At 39.9% G+C, this 19,478-nt stretch overlaps 1 protein-coding gene and 1 long non-coding RNA gene across 3 annotated transcripts in view; one reads left to right on the top strand and one right to left on the bottom strand.

Annotated features, from left to right (window-relative positions):
* FAM120C (family with sequence similarity 120 member C) overlaps positions 1-19,443 on the bottom strand; it is a 99,734-nt gene extending 80,291 nt beyond the window's left edge. The window contains exons 1-2 of one of the 2 annotated variants that reach the window (XM_070605485.1): positions 18,389-19,431; positions 9,552-10,094 (exon numbers count right to left, since the gene is read on the bottom strand). In XM_070605485.1, coding sequence (XP_070461586.1) covers positions 10,077-10,094; positions 18,389-19,075 — 705 coding nt within the window. In that variant the 5' untranslated portion in view covers positions 19,076-19,431 and the 3' untranslated portion in view covers positions 9,552-10,076. Of the gene's footprint in view, positions 1-9,551; positions 10,095-18,388 lie in introns of those variants that run through there. The other variant, XM_070605484.1, reaches the window with a different exon arrangement.
* LOC139081121 (uncharacterized) overlaps positions 19,192-19,478 on the top strand; it is a 35,851-nt gene continuing 35,564 nt past the window's right edge. The window contains exon 1 of the long non-coding RNA XR_011536111.1: positions 19,192-19,384. This is a non-coding gene — a long non-coding RNA (uncharacterized lncRNA). The remainder of the gene's footprint in view (positions 19,385-19,478) is intronic.

The raw sequence follows: 19,478 nt of genomic DNA, 5'->3' as shown, positions 1-19,478 counted from the left end.
ATTCTGAGGTAAGAAATGGAAAACAATAGAATAAGAATCTCACAAACCTCTCTCACAATTCCCCAACACCTCACTCCCACCAGACTAGTTTCTTAACTACACTTCTCCAAGATTACTCCTGTTTCTTTGGTTTCCCTGCCTAGAATGCCTTACTGCCTCTCTTTCCCAATGTTCCAAATACTTTCCATAGGCCTACTGCCTCTGATATAAATTCTTTATTTCCCTCCTTTTAACTTTTACACTGAGTCAACTGTCACTCAACTGTCACACAGTTGACACAGTTACGGAACTAACTTGACAATACTATCATCTCCAGTTTTTAAACCACAGATTCCTTTTTACTCTTGTGTGTATCCCCCATGGTCCTAACCACCACTAGGAAGGACATAGAGCAGGAGTTGACAGAATAGCAAAGAAAGGCCTACAGAAGTTGTGAGAAAGAAAGGGCACCATCATCTCAGCATTTGACTCCTATAACAAATGTGCCAAAGTCACTGAGAAAAGTCTGCCTGGATTGCAGGTTACTTACAGCTCAAGTAGCTAAGTAATATTAGGTACCAACTGAGGAGTACCTACTATGTACCAGACACCGTCCCAAGCTCACCACGCGTCCACTAACCTTGCAATAACATCATGAGGCATTATTTCCCTTTTATAGATGAGGGGACAGTGAAGCTCAGAGGATGGAGAACTTGATCAAAGTCACATAGGTAAAAAGTGAAGCTGGCCAATAAGCACATGAAAAGATGTTCAATATCATTAGTCATTAGAGAAATGCCAATCCAGAAACTACAATGAGAAACCAGTTAACACATACTAGGATTGCTATAATTTTTAAAATGTAAAACAACAAACGGCAAGGACGTGGAGAAACTGGAATCCTCCATATATTGCTGGTGGGAATGTAAAATGGTGCAGCCACTTTGGAAAACAGTCTGGGAGGTCTTCATATGGTTAACATAGAGTTATTATATAATCCAGGAATTCCACTCCTAGGTATATATCCAAGATAATTGAAAACATATGTTCACACAACAACTTATACATGAATGTTCATAGCAGCATTATTCATAATAGTCAAAAGTGTAAACAACCCAAATGTCCATCAACTAACGAGCAGATAAACAAAATGTGGTGTATCCATACAAGGGAATATTATTCAGTCATAAAAAGAAATGAAGTACTGATTCATGCTACAACATGAATGAACCTTGAAAGCATTATAAAGTGAAAGAAGCCAAAACAAAAGGCCACATATAAGTATGATTCCTTTTATATGAATTGTCCAGAATAAGAAAATCCATAGAGATGGAAAAATAGATTAGTGTTTGCTAGGGACTGGGGGAAATGCAGAATGGAGAATGACTGCTAGCGAGTACTGGGTTTCCTTTTGGGGTAAAAAAAATGTTCTGGAATTAGATAGTGTTGATAGTTGTACTCTGTGAATAGACTAAATACCACTGAATTGTACACTTTAAAGTGGTGAATTTTATGATATGTAAATTATACCTCAATTTTTAAAAAGTGGAGCTAGGATTCAAATTCAGCTCTGTCCACAAAGCTCATATTCTCTAACTCTTGCTTTAAAACTTTTTATTATGGAAAATCTTAAACATACAAAGGCAAAGAGAATAGCATAATAAACGTCCATAATAAACGTCCAGGAAATGTTCAGTTTCAACTACTATCAATGTTAAGTCATTCTTGTTTCATCTACCTTGCCCCCATTTTTTTCTTGCATTTTTTAACACACTTTTTTTACTGTGATTAAAAAAACACACACACATAACATAAAATTTACCATCATAACCATTTTTAAGTGTACAGGTCAGTAGGATCAAGTATACACACATTGTTGTGAAACAGATGCCCAGAACTTTTTCATTTTGCAAATGTGAAACTCTGTACTCATTAAACAACAACTCCCGATTGCCCCCTCCCCCCAGCCCCTGGTAACCACATTCTACTTTCTATGAATTTGACTGCTTTAGATACCTCATATAAGTGAAATCATACAATATTTGTCTTTTTGTGACTAGCTTACTTCACTTAACATAATGTCCTCAAGGTTCATCTATGTTGTAGCAAATGACAGGATTTCCTTCCTTTTTAAGACTGAACAACATTCCATTGTATATATACCACATTTTCTTTATCTATTCATCTGTCAATGGACATCTGAGTTGCTTCTACGTCTTGGCCATTGTGAATAGTGCTGCTATGAACATAGGTGTGCAAACATCTTTGAGATTCTGCTTTCAGTTCTTTTAGATAAATACTCAGAAGTGAAACTGATGGATTATATGGCAGTTCTAGTTTTAATTTTTAAAGGAACCTCCATATTGTTTTCCATAGAGGTTGTGCCATTTCGTATTTCCACTAACAGTGCATAAGTGTTCCAATTTCTCTATAACCTCACCAACACTTATTTTTTTTTCTTTCTCTTTTTTATAGTAGCCATCCTAATGGATGTGAGGTGGTATCTCATTGCGGTTTTGGGTGGCATTTCTCTGACAATTAGTGATGTTGATCATCTTTTCATATGATTGTAGGTCATTTCTGGCATACTTTAAAGCAAATTCCACATATCAAATCACCTATAAATACTTTATTATTTATCTGTAACAGATAAAGACTTTAAAAATAACAAGTACAATACTACTATTTCACCCAACAAAATTAACAAGTTTCCTAATATCCAGTCCCTATTCTATTTTCCACTATCACCTCAAAAATGTCTTTTGATATTTACTTTGTTCAAATCAGGATCCAAATAGAGTCCATACGCTGCATTTGGTTGATATAGCTCCCAAGTATCTAAATTTATAGCAGTTGCCCTTCCCTTTATTTAAATGCCATTTATTTGTTGAAAAGAACCATACCTATAATACAAATAGATTATATACCATAATCTATATTAAAGTAATATAGATTATTCATCAAATGGTGTTGGGATAACTAGACATTTACTTGAGAAAAATAAGATCGATCCATACCTCACACTTTAATTGGGATAATCATAAAAATGACAGAAGACACCCTGGGGGAATTATTTTTATAGTCTGAGAGTGGGAAAAGTTTAAGAAAAACTCCAGTAACAGTAAAGAGAAAGATCAATCCTTTTGACTACATGAAAATCAAACATTTCTGCTTGGGAAAAGCAAACGTAAGTAAACTGAAAGACAAATGACAAACTGCAAAAAAAATTGCAACTTATAGTGCAGAAGGCTAATTTCTCTAACAGAGAAGCAAAAGAAAATCTAACAACCCAAGAGAACATTTCACAAAAAAAGAAAGCATAAATGGATCTTAAGCATATAAAAAAATGATCAAACTCATTTGTGATAAGAAAAGAGAAAATTAAAACAACACTGAAACATGATATTTCACCTATAAGATTAGCAAATATTGTATTGGTGTGGGAAACAGGCACCGGCAAATATTGAAGGTAGGGGTGTAAATAGTACAATCTCTAGGGAGAGTAATTTAGCAAGATCTTTCAAAATTATAAATGTACATACCTTTTGACGCAGCAATTTTCCTTCTAGAGATTTATCTTTTAGATATGTAAAGCAATTGGAGCGACACTGCAAGTGCTTAAGTGTAAGCAATGGCATTGCAATTACACAAAATATTCACTGCAGCATTATTTGTAATAGCTGAAAATTGGAAACAACCTAATTAATTGCCCATCAATAAGGGACTGGTAATATAAATTATTACATCTGCATACAATGGAATAGGGTGGAACCATAAGAAATGAGGACAAAACTCTATGTACTCATGAGGAAAAATCAGCATGATGTATTAAATGATAAAAACAAAGTACAGAACATTATGCATAGTATACTACCATTTGTTTTTAAAAAGGTGCATTTTTGTGTGTGTATAATATGTATATAAATAATGTGTTTACATGTATAGTTATATATATTTGCTTTTATATGCATCGTATCTCTGGAAGAATACACAACAGACTGATACTAGTGGTCACCTACAGGGAGGAGAACCTAGTGGCTAAGGACAGGGGTGGAAAGAATTTTTTTCCTTTTTTTACCATATATCCTTTTGAACCTTTTGAATTTTTATACCATGAATTGCAATACTTATTCAAAAGATAAATTACAACTGAATAAAAGCATAACATACTCTGGGTAAGAAAAAAAAATCAAACAATTGAGAAGGGTGTACAGTGAAAAGTAACAGTCCTTTTACTCCCCATTCCCTGGAGGTAATTGCTATTCCAGGCCTCTCCCCTGAAGAGTCTGATTCAGTAGGTCTAGGCCTAGGCTGGGAATCTACTTTTTTAAAACACATTATTGAGGTATGATTGACATTTGAAAAGCTATATGTAATTAACGTATACAACTTGATGAGTTTAGAGATAAGTATCATCACCATAGGCTATGCCATAAACATATCCATCACCTCCAAAAGTTTCCTCCTGCCCTCTTTATTATTATTTCTTGTGATAAGAACACGTAACATAAGATCTTGCCCTCTTTATTATTATTTCTTGTCATAAGAACACTTAACATATTCTCTTAGGAAATTTTTAAGTATATAATACAGTATTGTTAACTATAGGCACTATGCTGTGCAGTAGATCTCTAAGACTTATTCATCTTGTATAACCAAAACTTTGTACCCTTTGACTAACACCTCCCCATTTTCCGCTCTCACCAGCCCCTCTGCTTCCGTGAGTTTGACAATTTTAGATTCCTCATACAAGTGGTATCATGAGGTATTTGTCCTTTTGTGCCTGGCTTATTTCACTTAGCATAATGTCCTCCAGTTTCACCCACGTTGTCCCAAATAGCAGGATTTCCTTCTTTTTTTTAAGACTGAATAATATTCCATTGTTCACATACACCACATTTTCTTTATCCACTCACCCAACAGTGGACATTTAGGGTGCTTCCAAGAATCCCAGGTGATTGTCATAATGAGGCAAGTTTAAAAAAACAGTACTCTCTAGTCAGATCACACAACAAGGCAATTTGTTCCTAGAAAAACACAATCTAGAGTGACTGAAGGCAATTAAATCCTGACTAAGGCAAGGAAAATGCCTTCCACCCACAATGCCCCTCAGAATAGCTGATCACCTTAGCTCCATTTCTACATTTATGATGACCGCTACCACCTGTAAGCAAAATGATTTCCAATTCCTGGCCCAAGCTGGTCCAGTTTAGGTTTTTTTTTTTTAAGATTGGCACCTGAATCTGTTGCCAATCTTTTTTTTTCTTCTTCTTCTTCTTTTCCCCAAAGCCCCCCAGTACATAGTTGTATATTCCATTTGGAGGTCCTGGCGCTGCTATGTGGGATGCCACCTCAGCATGGCTTGATGAGCAGTGCTAGGTCTGAGCCCAGGATCCGAAGAGGTGAAAACCTGGTCCACCGAAGCGCACCGTGCAAACTTAACCACTATGCCACTGGGTCAGCCCCGGTCTAGTTTAGTTTTTAACCTTGCAATTTCCCAGGAGACTAAAATGATTTAGGCGAGATTAAATGACAACATACTTAACAACTAATCAGAAAAGAAGCACATTTGAGGTTTAAAGAAAGTAAGAGTTGAGATTCTGAACAACGGTCTATAGCTTTTAATTGTTGGCTCACTGTTCAGTCCAATGAACGTGAATTGAGGGCCTACTAAGTGCCAGGATGCAGACAGCACAGAATGAGACACTTAAAATACATGTGAGAATTTATAAGCACAGGGGGCCATTGGAACACAGGAAAGGCACCTAACCACTCAGTGGGCTAATGCTTTCTAGAGGAAGCAATACCTTTTATGGAACTCAGGGAAAAAGAGCTCTCTGAGTTTTAATGTCTCATTTCCACTCACAAGTAGTCTAAAGCAATGGCTTTCAAATTGTGCTTCCCAAACCAGGATTTGGGTAGAGGCAGAATTGGACCAGATAACCAGACAGGACAGGTGCTCCTACTTTCTTTTCAATCTGAGCTCATATTCTCCCTTTTATCTATTTTTATACTTTGGCTCTTTCAGGAATATTTTATTGAAGAAAATCTGGTATTAAAAACAACTAGAGGTATTTATCACTAGAAGGCAAACTCCAAGAAGGCCAGGATTTCTTGGTCTGTTTTATTCACTGCTGGATATCCAGTGACCAGAACACACACAGAGAAGGGAACAAATGAACCATCTTGACTTTCAATATTTCAACCAATATGCCAGGCACTAATCTAGGTGTGGGGATACAGCAGTGAACAAGAACCCAAAATTCCTGTCCTCAAGGAGCTGACATTCCAGTGATCAGTATTTCATGATAGGCACTGGGCAGCAATTGAAAACCACAGCCAATTAAAGGCAATATTGACAAAGTGGCCTTCCCTCCCAACTGTAGGAATTTCAAGTCTCTACATACACATGTATGATAGAGTCTTTGCCATTAGACACCGCAGTCAAGCTGGAGGTAGTAGAATATTGAACCAGCATTCAGTAAAAGCTGCTGAGGTGCTAATTTTACTGTGAATACCCAATTTTAGTACCCTTAATTGCTCTTAGGCTCCCAGGAGCCCAGCCCATTTATGTAGGTGAAACACCTTGTCACATGTAAGAATGAAAGGAAAAATCTGTTGTGGCTCATTTGAGGACTGGAGCCTCTACTTTGAGAATAACTTTTGTAGTCAGGGGATACAGCAGAACTTCAGCATCCGGTGGGCCTATACTCAAATTCAAGATGGGGCAAGTCACTCAACTTCTTCATTTATAAAATGGAGATTTTGCTAAGTCCTACCTGAGTATAAAACTTAAAAATTATTTTTATAAAATACCTGGCACACAGGCTCTAAAAAAGTGGTTACGAAATAAATCACAGTCCGTTTATTCTGCAGAGAGGAAGCCTATGGCACGCACTGCTCTCCGCAGGTGCTCAGAAATCATTTGAGAGAAGTAGATGGCAGAATAGGCACTGGTTCTGCCCAAAGCAAATCTTCGCCATCGGAAAATGAGAAGGTCTGATGAGAGGCATCCTTAGGAATAAGAGAGAACAAGAGCCAAAGAGAGCTTTCGGGTTACCTCGGGAAGACAGGAACTGCAGAAAGGGCAATGGAGGCGAGAAATTTTTGAGAGTCCTAGAACCAGGGATTGGGCAGCTAACATAAACGAAGGGGGCTAAGAAAATCAACTTCCAGAAATGTAATTTTTTTCACTAAACTATGCTGTTGGTGTTAATGATATAAACACGCAAAATATTGGAGTTTACATTTCAAATTCAATTTAAAAATAAGTTAAAAACCAGAAAAATTTAATCATTACATTTGTGTGTGTGTGTGATTTATTCTCCTTTAACTTGGAGCAAGAGGTCTGATGCCTTTCTTATGCACCAAGAGGTCAATGTTAGGTCTTATATTTTGTGTTACAACGTGCAGCAAAGAATTTAGCCTTGAATCCTTTTACTGGAAATGATTAATTTTACCTTATTTGATAATGGAAAACAGCTGTTTAGAAATGTAGGCATTTCCAAACAGATAGATATTTTGCAGTGTTTTTTATATTTAGGGTAATTATTTCCAAGATATTTGTAGAATTCTCGTATTTCAATGACATCGTGCTTCATTTTCAGTACCACAGCAGAGTAATTCAATATCACCATTGTAGCTCTTCTTTCACACCATGAACATTAGTTGAGAAAGGCTAACTCAACAATATTAGTTCATTTTCATAAAATATAATGTCAGAGAACCTTTTCTGGAATTCGATAGACAACTCCACAATTTTGGGAATGTAATTCAGGCATCACTTTCATTTCTTGGAAACCAATTTCAGCAAAGCAAAGCCAGCCAGTTTATCACCTGCCAAATGAGTTTCCCAGAGGCTTAATTTTGCTAGGAACAAGCAAATACAACCATACATTTGTGAAGGTATTTCTGAACAACTCTGCTTTTATTCAAAGTGTCTAGATGAGTTGTAATATCAACCAAACAGGTCAAATATTTTATTTCACTTTGCTGGTGCACTGAATGCCTTTTGGATGCCAAATCAGCCATTTTTTTCAGTATCTTCAGTACCATGCCCCAACTAGGACAATCAATTTTCCATACAATAGGGCAGACTTCCATAACATACATCTAATTCACCAAGCAAAGTATTCAACTGTTTGGCGCAAACCACAATGTTAATTACCAGCTCCTGACATGATTCATTTTGAACTTTTGCACAAAAAGTGAATCCTAAGAGTGATACAATGAACAGCTTTAAGTCCTGTAAAGTGTTTCTGCTTCAAATTGAAGTTTCCTAAGTCCAACAGGAACACTATTGCAGACGCACCATCTGTAGTAATAGTCACCAATTTTGACCAGTCTATAGGAAAAATTTCAAGACTTTCCTCAACACAAAAAATCTAGGTATTTCTGGATGTACCTGTCACAGGCTCCAAGCCCAAAAGAGTGAAACTGCATCAAAACTCTTAACACACGAATTATATCCAGGTGCAGTGGTTCTCAAACTTTAGGGTGTAATAGAATCAGCTGGAGGGCTTGTTAAAACAGACTGACAAGTCCCAGCTCCAGTTCCTGATTCAGTAGATCTCAGGCTAGGGCCTGAAAATTTGCATTTCTAACAAGTTTCCAGGTAGTACAATGTTGGTCAGGGACCATACTTGGAGAACTACTGGCTAGACACATAGCTCAGTGTACAGTTATATGGATAGTGTCTATATCTGTTGTAACCAGCTGCAGTCTAAAACTTCACAAGTAATTTAACTTTTTGACCCAATTTGTCCTAAAAATGTTCAGCCACCAATCTTTAACACCCTGAGCAATAGTATTTCCTACCTTTGCAAATGCTTATGATGTAATGCCTGCTGCACTTAACACTCTTTTCTTAAGTTACAGATCTTCCTTGACTATCGGTTATGTCCCAAAAACCCATCATTAAGTTGAAAATATCATAAGTTGAAAATGCATTTAATACATCTAATTGACTGAACATCATAGTTTAGCATAGCCTACCTTAAACATGCTCAGAACACTTACATTAGCCTACAGTTGGGCAAAATCATCTAGCACAAAACCTATTTTATAACAAAGTGTTGAAGATCTCACATAATTTATTGAATACCGAAAGTGAAAGACAGGATGGTTGTATGGTTAGAGTTGTTGTAAGCCTATCAGTTGTTTACCCTCGTGATCGCGGGCTGACCGGGAGCTGCAGCTCACTGCTGCTGCCCAACATCACAAGAGAGGATTGTATTGCATACTGCTAGCCAGGAAAAGATCAAAATTCAAAATTCGAAGTACGGTTTCTACTGAATGTGTATTGCTTTCACACCATCATAAAGTCAAAAAATCATACGTCAAACCACGGTGACTTGGGACCGTCTGTAGTACCTACAAAAGGCTTTCAAGTTCTGACATTTTTCCATTTAATACATAATTGCATTTCATGGAAGTATCACTTATTCTGTCTGTATTCAAAACACAGTCTATTGAAATTCCAAGCCCTTTTTAAAGTTTTTGTTTCAGCACTCATCATTTTTGTATACTGGTCATATTTCTTACAACCGTTTATTTTAAAACAATGTCTTAAATTGTAGTCTTTCAGAAGATACATTTTATTTAGATATAGAGGAATACTCATCACTTCCACCAAGAAATAGACTCTGATTTCCCTTTCAATATGTGACCTTCTTGTATAGATATTTTTTTTCACTTTTCATAGATATAGGTACAATAAATATTTCATATTCAGCAAAACTACTATCAAAAAGTACAAGCACAACAATCAATGGTGTTTTAGTTATCTGTTTCTGTGTAACAAATTACCCCCAAAATTTAGCAGCTTAAAAAAACATTTATTATCTCATAGTATCTGTGCGTGTGGCTTAACTGGGTCCTCTGGCTCAGGGTCTCTCACAGGCTGCAATCAAGGTGTCAGCCGGGGCTGTAGTCATCTCAAGGCTCGACTGGGGCAGGATCCGCTTCCAAGCTCACTCACATGGCTGTTGGCAGGATTCAGTTCCTCAGTGTTGGACTGAGGGTCTCAGTTCCTCACTGGCTGTTGGTCAGAGGTCACCCTCAGGTTCCTTTTCATGTGGGCGTCTCCATAGGGCAGCTCACAACATGGCAGCTTGCTTTATCAGAGCGATCAAGCAAGAAGAGCCAGAGAGAGAGAGCGCAAACAAGATGGAAGTCGCAGTTTTTTATAACCTAATCTTGGAAGTGACATCTCATCACTTATGTTGTAGTCTGTTCATTAGAAGCAAGTCACTAGGTCCAGCCCACACACAGGGGGTGAGGGGAGATTTATTTAATCTCTTATTTACAGTGTGAACAGAAGGAGGTGGGAATCATTGGGAGCCATTTTAGAAGATGGCTATCATGTAAGGCAAGTGGCACTTGGTCACTGTGTCAGGGAGACACTATGGAGTGGTAGAGACTCCAATAAATGAAGACCATGTGACTCAGCAAAAGGGGGCAACCAGTGTTGCCAGAGGATCTGATATTTCAAGAGTGGCTGCAAAGTCAGACTGTTTTATAATATTTCACAATTTTTAAAATGTTGGTGACAAATTCATATTTGTTAAAAAATAAATGTGTTCATATAATACGAGTTTAATGATAGAAATGATAGAAAGCATCATTCAACTGGATGATGCTTTAATGTTCAGTCCAAATTCATTATCTGACTTCAGATTCTGATGAACACTACTAACCAGTAAAAATCAATGAAATTCTTAAAAAAAATGTGTGGGCCTATGGGGTGCCAGCTTGCCATCCATGCTATACTCTTCATAATTACCTATGTGGTATAGACGAAAGGGCAAGGGTTTTGGTGCCTGGTATGCAAATCCTGGTTCTGCCATCTCCAATGACTAGGTCCTTGGGCCTATGACCAGGGCCAGAGAAATGATCCCTGGGACTCATACTGTTAATATTTTCTTACTTGTCTCCCTTACTAGACTATGAGCTCCTAGAGGGGTAGAGTACCCCCCTGACCTCAACACTCCCTCATCTCATTTCCCTACTTCATTTTTCTCCACAGCACTTACTATCCCACCAAAAATACTAGATATTTTGTCTTTTTATCTTGTTTATTATCTGTCCTCACCACTAGAACATAAACTTTATGAGGTCAGAAATCTGTTTTGTTCACTGCTGTATCCTCACAAGCTCAAACTGTGCCTGGTGCACAGTAGGAGCCTAATAAATATTTGTTGAATGAATGAATTCCATGTTCATAGTAGTTAGCACAGGATTCTGGTAGCACAGAATAGGCATCAAAAAAATATTAATTGAACTGAAAACCATTCACTGTCCTGATAAGTAAAATAGGGTGAAATGAGGCCAGGGAATGGTAAGCAGATCATGAAGGACCCTGCATGTCATGCCATGCTAAGCTTAAAGCATGAGAGTGAAATGATCAATGTCAAACCTACTTGGTACACAAGATATTCTAGTCAAAGTAATAGCAGCTGGCATTATATGGCATTTACTTTGTGCCACATAATGTTCTAAACACTTTACTTATATTAAATCACTTAACACTTACAACAAAGTCTATGATGTAGGTAATATTACTATCCTTATCTTCCAGATGAGGAAATTCAGGCACAGAGAGGTTAGCTTACCCAAGTTTATATAAGTAATAGGTAGGAGAGGATTTAAACCCAGGCAGTCTGGCTCCAAGGTCTGTGGTCTTAGCCATTATTCTACACAAACTAAATACAAGAAAAAAGTGATCTGGAAAAAGTTATTAAAATGCAACTATAAAAAAATGCAACTATACTGTTTTGAGATACATTAAACATGAAGGATTTTTGGTGTCAAATATACTTAGGTTCATATCTTGGCCCAACCATGTTCTACCAGTGCAACCTTGGGCCAGTGACTACGTTGAACCTGTTTTTATTTTAGCTATAAAAAGTGGAGATTAATACATATCCTGAAGGGTGGTTGTGAGGATTAAATGATGTAATGAATCTATGGAAGGTACCCAGCCCATGTGGTAGCTATTATTACCACCACCAAGGGGAAATTTATTATATAAGTGCACTGCTAAGCTGCTACAAAACTTACTTTTACTTAACAGGAGTTTGGCCATTCCACTAGGAATCTGAGTTGATTTACATGGAATTTATACAACATTATAAACAACTGGTTCTAAGTTCTTCCTTATCTGACCTTTAAAGCCCTCTACAGTCAGTCAATCACTCAACCAATCTCTCTCTTTTTCAACAACCATTATTGTATATAATGTGTCAAGCCCTAGAGCAAACTTGTGCCCTCTTGGAACTCAATTAAAAGAGAATTATATATAAACTTCCAGTTATAAGATAAGTTCTGGGGATATAATGTACAGCATGGGGAAAAATTATAATATGATATGAAAATATTATGAGAGAGAAAAAGTATGAGAGGTAAGAAAAGAGCACTCTGGTAGCACAAGAGAAGGTGTTCTTCACCTTGGCTGGGAAAGACTTCATAGTCATAACTTTTGAGCAAGAGTAAGTAGGAATTTGCTACAATAAGGTGAGAGTAACAGAAAAAAAGCACTATGTGAGAGGATATGGTATGTCTAGAAAACTAAAAAAGTTCAGAATGGTTTGGCCATTGCAAGGGTTGGAACAAGGGTGGCAGAGGCAAGCAAGAAGTAAGGCTAGAGAGTTTGGGATCAGATTGTGAAAGGCACTGTCCACATGAGGAGAAGTCTGGACTCAGTAGGGCAGGCAAAAAGTAGGCAGTGGGGATCTTCGGACACATAACAAAGTCAGCTTTGGTTTTCAAGATGGTATCTCTGACAGCAATGTGGAAGACGGACTATAGTTCAGAGAGTGGTAAAGGAACAAGTTGAGGCTATTTTCATGGTTCAGATAAGAAATGATGGTGGCCTGAACTAAGCCAATGGGGGTAGAAGTGGCTGCACTCAGGAGACATTTTTGAGGTAGAGTGACAGGATTTGGTGATCCAGTGGATATGGGAAGGGACAGGAGAGTGAAGAACTGAAGACTCCACAGTTTCTGGCTTGAAATGGATGAAAGACAAAATTCGCAGAAAAAGAGAACATCAGAAGTAGAACAAGTTTGGAGGAAAAATAATTAGTTCTATCCTGGATATTTTTTAGTTTAAGCGACAGACAAGACATCGAGTAGTAGAGAGCTGAAAAGATGTGTCGAAAGCTCATGAGAGAGGCCGGGGGTAGAGAAAGAGCTACAGGAATCATCAGAATATAGTTAATATTTAAAGCCATAATAACGGATGAGATTGCTCAGGAAATTAATGTAGAAAAATATGACTAGGACAGAAGTCTTGAGAGCACCAATGCTTAAGGAAGCAGGCAGAGGAGGAATAACTTAGGACAGAAGGAGAAAAAACTAGAGATTTATAAGGAGAATCAGAGAGCAGCATTATGGAATCCAAGGAAGGAAATTCAAAGAAAGGATGGTTCAATAGTGTCAATTATCTCAAAGAAGACCAAGAAAGGGTAAGAACAGAAATGGATGTGGCAGCTTCAAAATGGTGACATCAGGTATCAAGTGGCAATAGGCTAGGGAATGGGAATCAATACAATCTTGTTTTTTCAAGAATAGATAAAAGAGAGGAATGGGGATAAGGATAATAGCTTAAGGGAATTACAAAGTAAAGGGGAAGTTTTTGTTTGTTTGTTTGTTTTGAGGAAGATTAGCCCTGAGCTAACATCTGCCGCCAATCCTCTTTTTCCTGAGGAAGATTGGCCCAGAGCTAACATCCGTGCCCATCTTCCTCTACTTTATATGCGGGATGCCTGCCACAGCATAGCTTGACAAGACGTGTGTAGGTCTTCACCCGGGATTCAAACTGGCAAACCCCAGGCCGCCGAAGAGGAACGTGCAAACTTTACTGCTGCACCACCCGGCTGGCCTCAGGAAGTTTTTGTTTTTTAAAGATTGTTTATGCTGTAAGTGAAAGAAACCAGAGAGGGAGAGACTGAAAATGCAGAAAATAAAGACTGCTATTTTTGAATTCCTATAACATCACTACATGACTCACTCACTTGGCACTTAGCTTACACATTTGCCTTGTTCTGGAAGTATTATATATTTAGCAATGATGATATAAACTAAGTGCTCAATAAATCTACTTATTGCTTTTCTTTATGCATCCACCCATATTATCTGGCCAATAAAAGTATACAATCTTACACAAGAATGTACAAAAAGAAGGAAACAGTGTTGGTAGAATTGTGGAAAGAGACTTTGAGCAAAACAGACCCAGAACAAGATTTTTTATCCACCACTTACTAGTGTCCAGACCAAAGAAAAATCATTTCACCTCTTTGCACCTCAGTTATTCAACTGTTAAGTGGGACGAATACTGTGCATTCTTGCAAGCTTGTGAGGATTAAATGAGATATTTAAAAAACACTTTATATACAACTTGGTGCTCAAGAAATAGTAATAATTACTATTAGGATCATTTTTCCTTCCACTAGAGAAACTAGAAGAGTCACTGACTTTTCTCAATGTGTCTACGACTGAGGATAAGTAAATAATCAGGAGGCCATGACAGCCATTGTTATACTTTATTATAGAGAACAAAAGCATAAAACGACATGTGCTCTTGGTCAGACTTCTTAAACTTTGGTCATTCATGTACCAACAACATGATTTCTGCCACATCCAAGTACTGCACTATTATGATAGTTTTCTTTAAATCAATTCACTTTTCTTTAATTGGCCCCATTCTAAAGAATTATAGCTCTGAAATGGTGGGTTTGATGTGTTGATTATCTTTTTTTCTTATATATATTAACCATTAAAACAAAGCATTCATCCCCTTAACCACCCCACATCATCTCCCAAACTACATTCTAAAGCTGCTTTAGGGGCCGGCCCCTTGGCCGAGTGGTTAAGTTCCCGCGCTCCACTTCAGCAGCCCAAGGTTTCGCCAGCTTGGATCCCAGGTGCCACAACTAGAAGGACCCACAACTAGAATATACAACTATGTACTGGGGTCTTTCGGGAGAAGGAAAAAAAAGAAAAGATGATTGGCAACAGTTGTTAGCTCAGGTGCCAATCATTAAAAAAAATAATAAAACTGCCTTAGATTGCTCTACTTCTGAGACCTTTAGGAAGAGATCAGGCTAACAGTTTGTGGGTTTAATTTTTTCTGCTACTGGCGATTACCACTTGCAAAGGTGTGCAGAACATACACATGAATCCAACCAAATGACATAATTCATCCCAATAATATACACTGAATCTTTTCATAGGAAGTCCTAAGTTGTCTAAAGCTAAACAGAAAAAATCAGTAATTTATCTTTTATTTAATCCCTCCACCTCTATTTTCTCTATCACAAATGAAAATGAGATTGGGAACAAAGGCATATCTTGTGGCCTACTCTGAAGAACAAAACTAAGGGGAAGAGAAATACAGTAGTGGGTTTTGTTTTGAAGCACTAGCATTTCAGTCAAAAGAAATAACAGGCGTGCAGATCATCCAAGCGAAAAAGTGCTATCTTCAAAATAGTGGACCACTCCTCTGAAAAGGCAAACCACAATCTGTTGTTAACCAATATCTTTCAAGTCTGTGCTATAAACCAGGAAGTTCTCCATCACTCCAACAACGACAAAAATCACTAAATAGGAGAAAGAGCTGCACTCATTGATAACGTCTACAGATACTTTACATATGCACTTTTGGAGCCAGTCTTAAATCCACCACATATATTAAAAGCCACACTACACACTTTAAAAAAGTCATTCCTACAATCCATTTTCTTGGGATCACTGACCTATTCATTCAGGAAAAAACAAATATCCTGCACCTAAAATATATACGACATTATGGAGAATATGACAAGAGTTTGTTTATAATCTAGCACAGGGAATGACTGATATATTACCCAAACAGTGGTTCTCAGGACTGACGAGGACTTCTGAAAATTTTTTCCCCAAAATTTTATTATGAAAAACTTCAAACATATGGTTGAAATAATTTTACAGTTAACGTGGAATACCAACCACCGAGATTCTACCGGTTTTACTACCCCTGCTTTATCACATATTGATCCATCTATCCAATCCATCTTATTTTTTGATGATCGGCTGGGATTTTAAAAACGAGACCATGTGTGATGAAGAATTTCAGGAGGCCACATTAGGGTTGCTTCTCAAAAATTTTGACTAATGGGGTGCATGAATAAAAAATTTTAGAAACCACAAACCCATACTCGGTGTTCAGAGGTCCTGCCAACCGCCAATCAAAATCTATTCAGAGCTCACAGCAAGCCATTTTAGGTTTCCACACAAATGTCCACTATCAGAACTATCCATCCCAGCTCTCTTTAAGGCTCAGCACCAATCTGGGAAGCCTCCCCCAACTTTCACACCCTCACCTAGAATTAGCCATGCTCCCTATAGGGGCCACATTTTTCATCATTTGCAATTAACTCACATTATCTGCAACTTTGTTTTCAGTCTGTCTCTTTTACTAAAACCCTGACCTCCTTGACGGCAGAGATCCCCTCATTTACCTCTGAATCCTCAGCAACCAGCATAGTACCTAACCCAGAGCAAGCACTCAAGACACAGATAATATAAACGAATGACCCAGACTTGTCTTAACCAGGAGCCAGGGAAGATTTTAGTCGGAGTGTGGGAATGATCTAATCACACCGGAACTTTAGAAAGACTCATTTTAGAGCACCGTTGTTAAGAGCATGAGCTTTGGAGCCAGACTGCCTGGGCACGAATCCTAGAATCCCAGCTCTGCTATTTATTGCTGGGTGACTTTGAGTAAGTTTCTAAACCTCCTGTGCCTCAGTTTCCTCATTTGGAAAGCAGGGATAATACTGCTTCACAGGTTATTGTGAGGATCAAATGAGATTTTTTGTTGTTAAAGCACATAGATTAGCACCTGGCACATAGTAAGCATCCATCAATGTTAGCCACTGTTGCCAGCAACCAGGTTAATAATGACAATGAAGTAAAAAGTCCTTAAAGCTTGAGTGATAGCAGTGAAAACAAAGTGGAAAGAATGGCTGTGAATAAAGAATCTACTGAAAAATGTTCAGTCAGGTAAGCAAGCAAACAAGTGTCTGTTATACATTTTTTTCCTACTTTCTATGTTTAACTTAGCTCATGATTGGATTAAAAACAGCTATAATCTACCCAGCCTAAGAACAGATTTGATACGGGGCACAAGGAGTCTAGCATGACTGGACTCTAGCCACAAGCTCTACGACCACTGCAAGCTTTTCTATGCTGGTCTTTCAGTCTCTCAGCTGACGTTTTCCTCCTCATTACTCCATCCAGCACCATTTCTTTAGTTTATGATTTCCACAATTCCCTGTCCTGTCTTCTAACTGTGAGCACATCCCCAAGAGCCTTGGTTGGGAAATAGGTTTGAGGTTTCGTCCTACCCAACCCTGTACTACTTTTCTTTTTCTTCTTCCTGCCCACGTCCTTTACTTCTCAAGCCTTGCTATTCCCTACACGTAGGAGTTGAAACCTAAGAGTATGGGAAAGCAACAGAGCAATAGCAGTGGTGCCAAGAACTGGGGATTCTGCCAAGCTGTTTCCCAGGCCCCATATGGAGTGACCAACTACACACAGAGACTGGACTTAATTGCCCATCGGGCTTTACACACTTGATATTCCTTTTTGCTTCTGCGATTTTCTTTCTCCCACTTAAAGCAGCCTCTTCCCAAACCCGTAATTCACTCAAATCCAACCCATCCTTGAAGACCCAAGTGAGGTCCAACTTCTTCAAGGAAGCCTCCCTTGACCATTTTAGCCCACAGATATCCCCCCAACACACACGCACAAAAGGCACTGTACTTATAATCTGCACCATAAAGCATAATCACATACACATTTTATACCATTAAATAAATGTGTATATATTTGATTTTCCAAGGGTAGGAACCCTGTCTCACGTCTTTTAAACCCCTTACTCTCAGTAGGTTAATACATGTTGAACAGTGACTGAATCAGTGGGTTTTTTGATTTGTTTGTGTAGGCTAAGGCAGGAGGAGGTAGAAGCACGTTTGCTGCAAGGTTGGAAAGAGACACATAGAAGAGAGATGCCAACTGGAAAAAAGTGGAAAAAGGCATTTCAGCTTGAGGCAGACGACAGCAGGAAGAAAATGTGGCTACAAAAGAAATTCTGCTAAAACTTAGGGATAGGCTAACTGGATAAGCGAAGGTAAAGGGAGTTATCAGGATGACATGGGTAGAGACGTGGTTATGTTGGAGAACAAATCCGTAAGGGTGGTATGAAGGCGTAGGTAGATGGATAAAATGATCGAGGGTAGTTAGGCAAGTGGGTTAGCTGATCGGGCGGTGAGTGGGTAGATGGGAGGCAGGTAAGTGGGTGGGTGGTTAGGTGTTTAGTTCGGAGGGAATAGGTGTGGGGCTTATTATTTAAGATCCGGCCCCTCCCTCACCTTGACCCGGAAGCGGATGAGTGCTAGCCTCACGCAGTGGCTCAGGCAGGCCGGTGGCAGGAACCAGGCCCGTGGAGGAGGGGTGCCCTTGTTGCCCACGTGTCCCACGATCAGTTGCGCTGTCTGCCGCTCGGCCTGGCACCGACGGCCCCACTCGGCCAGCCGGTCCTTGCCCAGGCCCCCGGGGAACATGACCACCAGCTCCAGGCCGTCGCCGCCGGGATAGGCACAAGCCTGGCACAGCGCTGACAAGTAGCCCAGCATGGCGTTCCATTGGCCGCCACACACCCAATCCGTCTGGTAGCCGCCATAAAGCCGCGGCAGCGCCGAGCCCGCGTCCACCAGCACCCGGGCCCCGGGCAGCGGAGGGGGTGGCGGCGGCGGGTGCAGCCCGGGGTGCGCCTGGCCGTGGTGGTGGAAGTGGTGACCGGGGTGATGGTGCCGAGTCGGCCCCGCGCCCCCGGAGTAGGCACCCAAGGCAGCGGGCGGGAGCGGCGGTTGCAGAGGAGCGGAGCCCCTGGCGGCGCGTGGAGCCCCAGGCGCTAGAGCTACCGTAGGTGGCAGCTGGCGATGCTGGTGCTGCTGCTGCTGGCGCGAGACCGTGCGCGCGAGTTTGAGGAGGTCCACGGGTACCACGGCCCCGGGACAGCGCTTCTCAAGGAACTCTTGGAAGCCCTGGACGCCCATGCTTCGTCGGTGGGCAGACGAGACGGCGGCTGCGCGAGCAGGCTAGGCGGCGATCTGGGCGCGAAGCTGGGGGCGGGCGCGTGCGCACTCCGCGGGGGGCGAGGGGGCGGGAAAACGATTCCCGAGGGGAGGGGTGAGCGAGCGAGGGAATAAGGGCTGGGCGGGGAGGAGACCACAGCTTGGATTTTTGTGGAGAGGGGAGGTGAGGCCGACTGCACTCTGGAGAAGCTGGGAGGATAAAAGCGATGACGAGATCTAGTCACTTCTGTTTCTTCTCCTCTCCGGCTGCTCTTCACCACTTCAAAAGAGGTAAAACCTCTCCCCCCCACCTCCGGGAGCCATGTTGCCTCGTCTTCTCTATGGTACACGCTTTCTAACTGGGGGGTTGGGGGGGCGCGGCGGA

The sequence above is a fragment of the Equus przewalskii genome, chromosome X (genome assembly GCF_037783145.1).
Source record: "Equus przewalskii isolate Varuska chromosome X, EquPr2, whole genome shotgun sequence".
In the NCBI taxonomy this organism is placed as follows: Eukaryota; Metazoa; Chordata; class Mammalia; order Perissodactyla; family Equidae; genus Equus; species Equus przewalskii.
The sequence above is the reverse complement of the archived record's forward strand: the minus strand, read 5'-3'. Positions and strand labels throughout refer to the sequence as shown.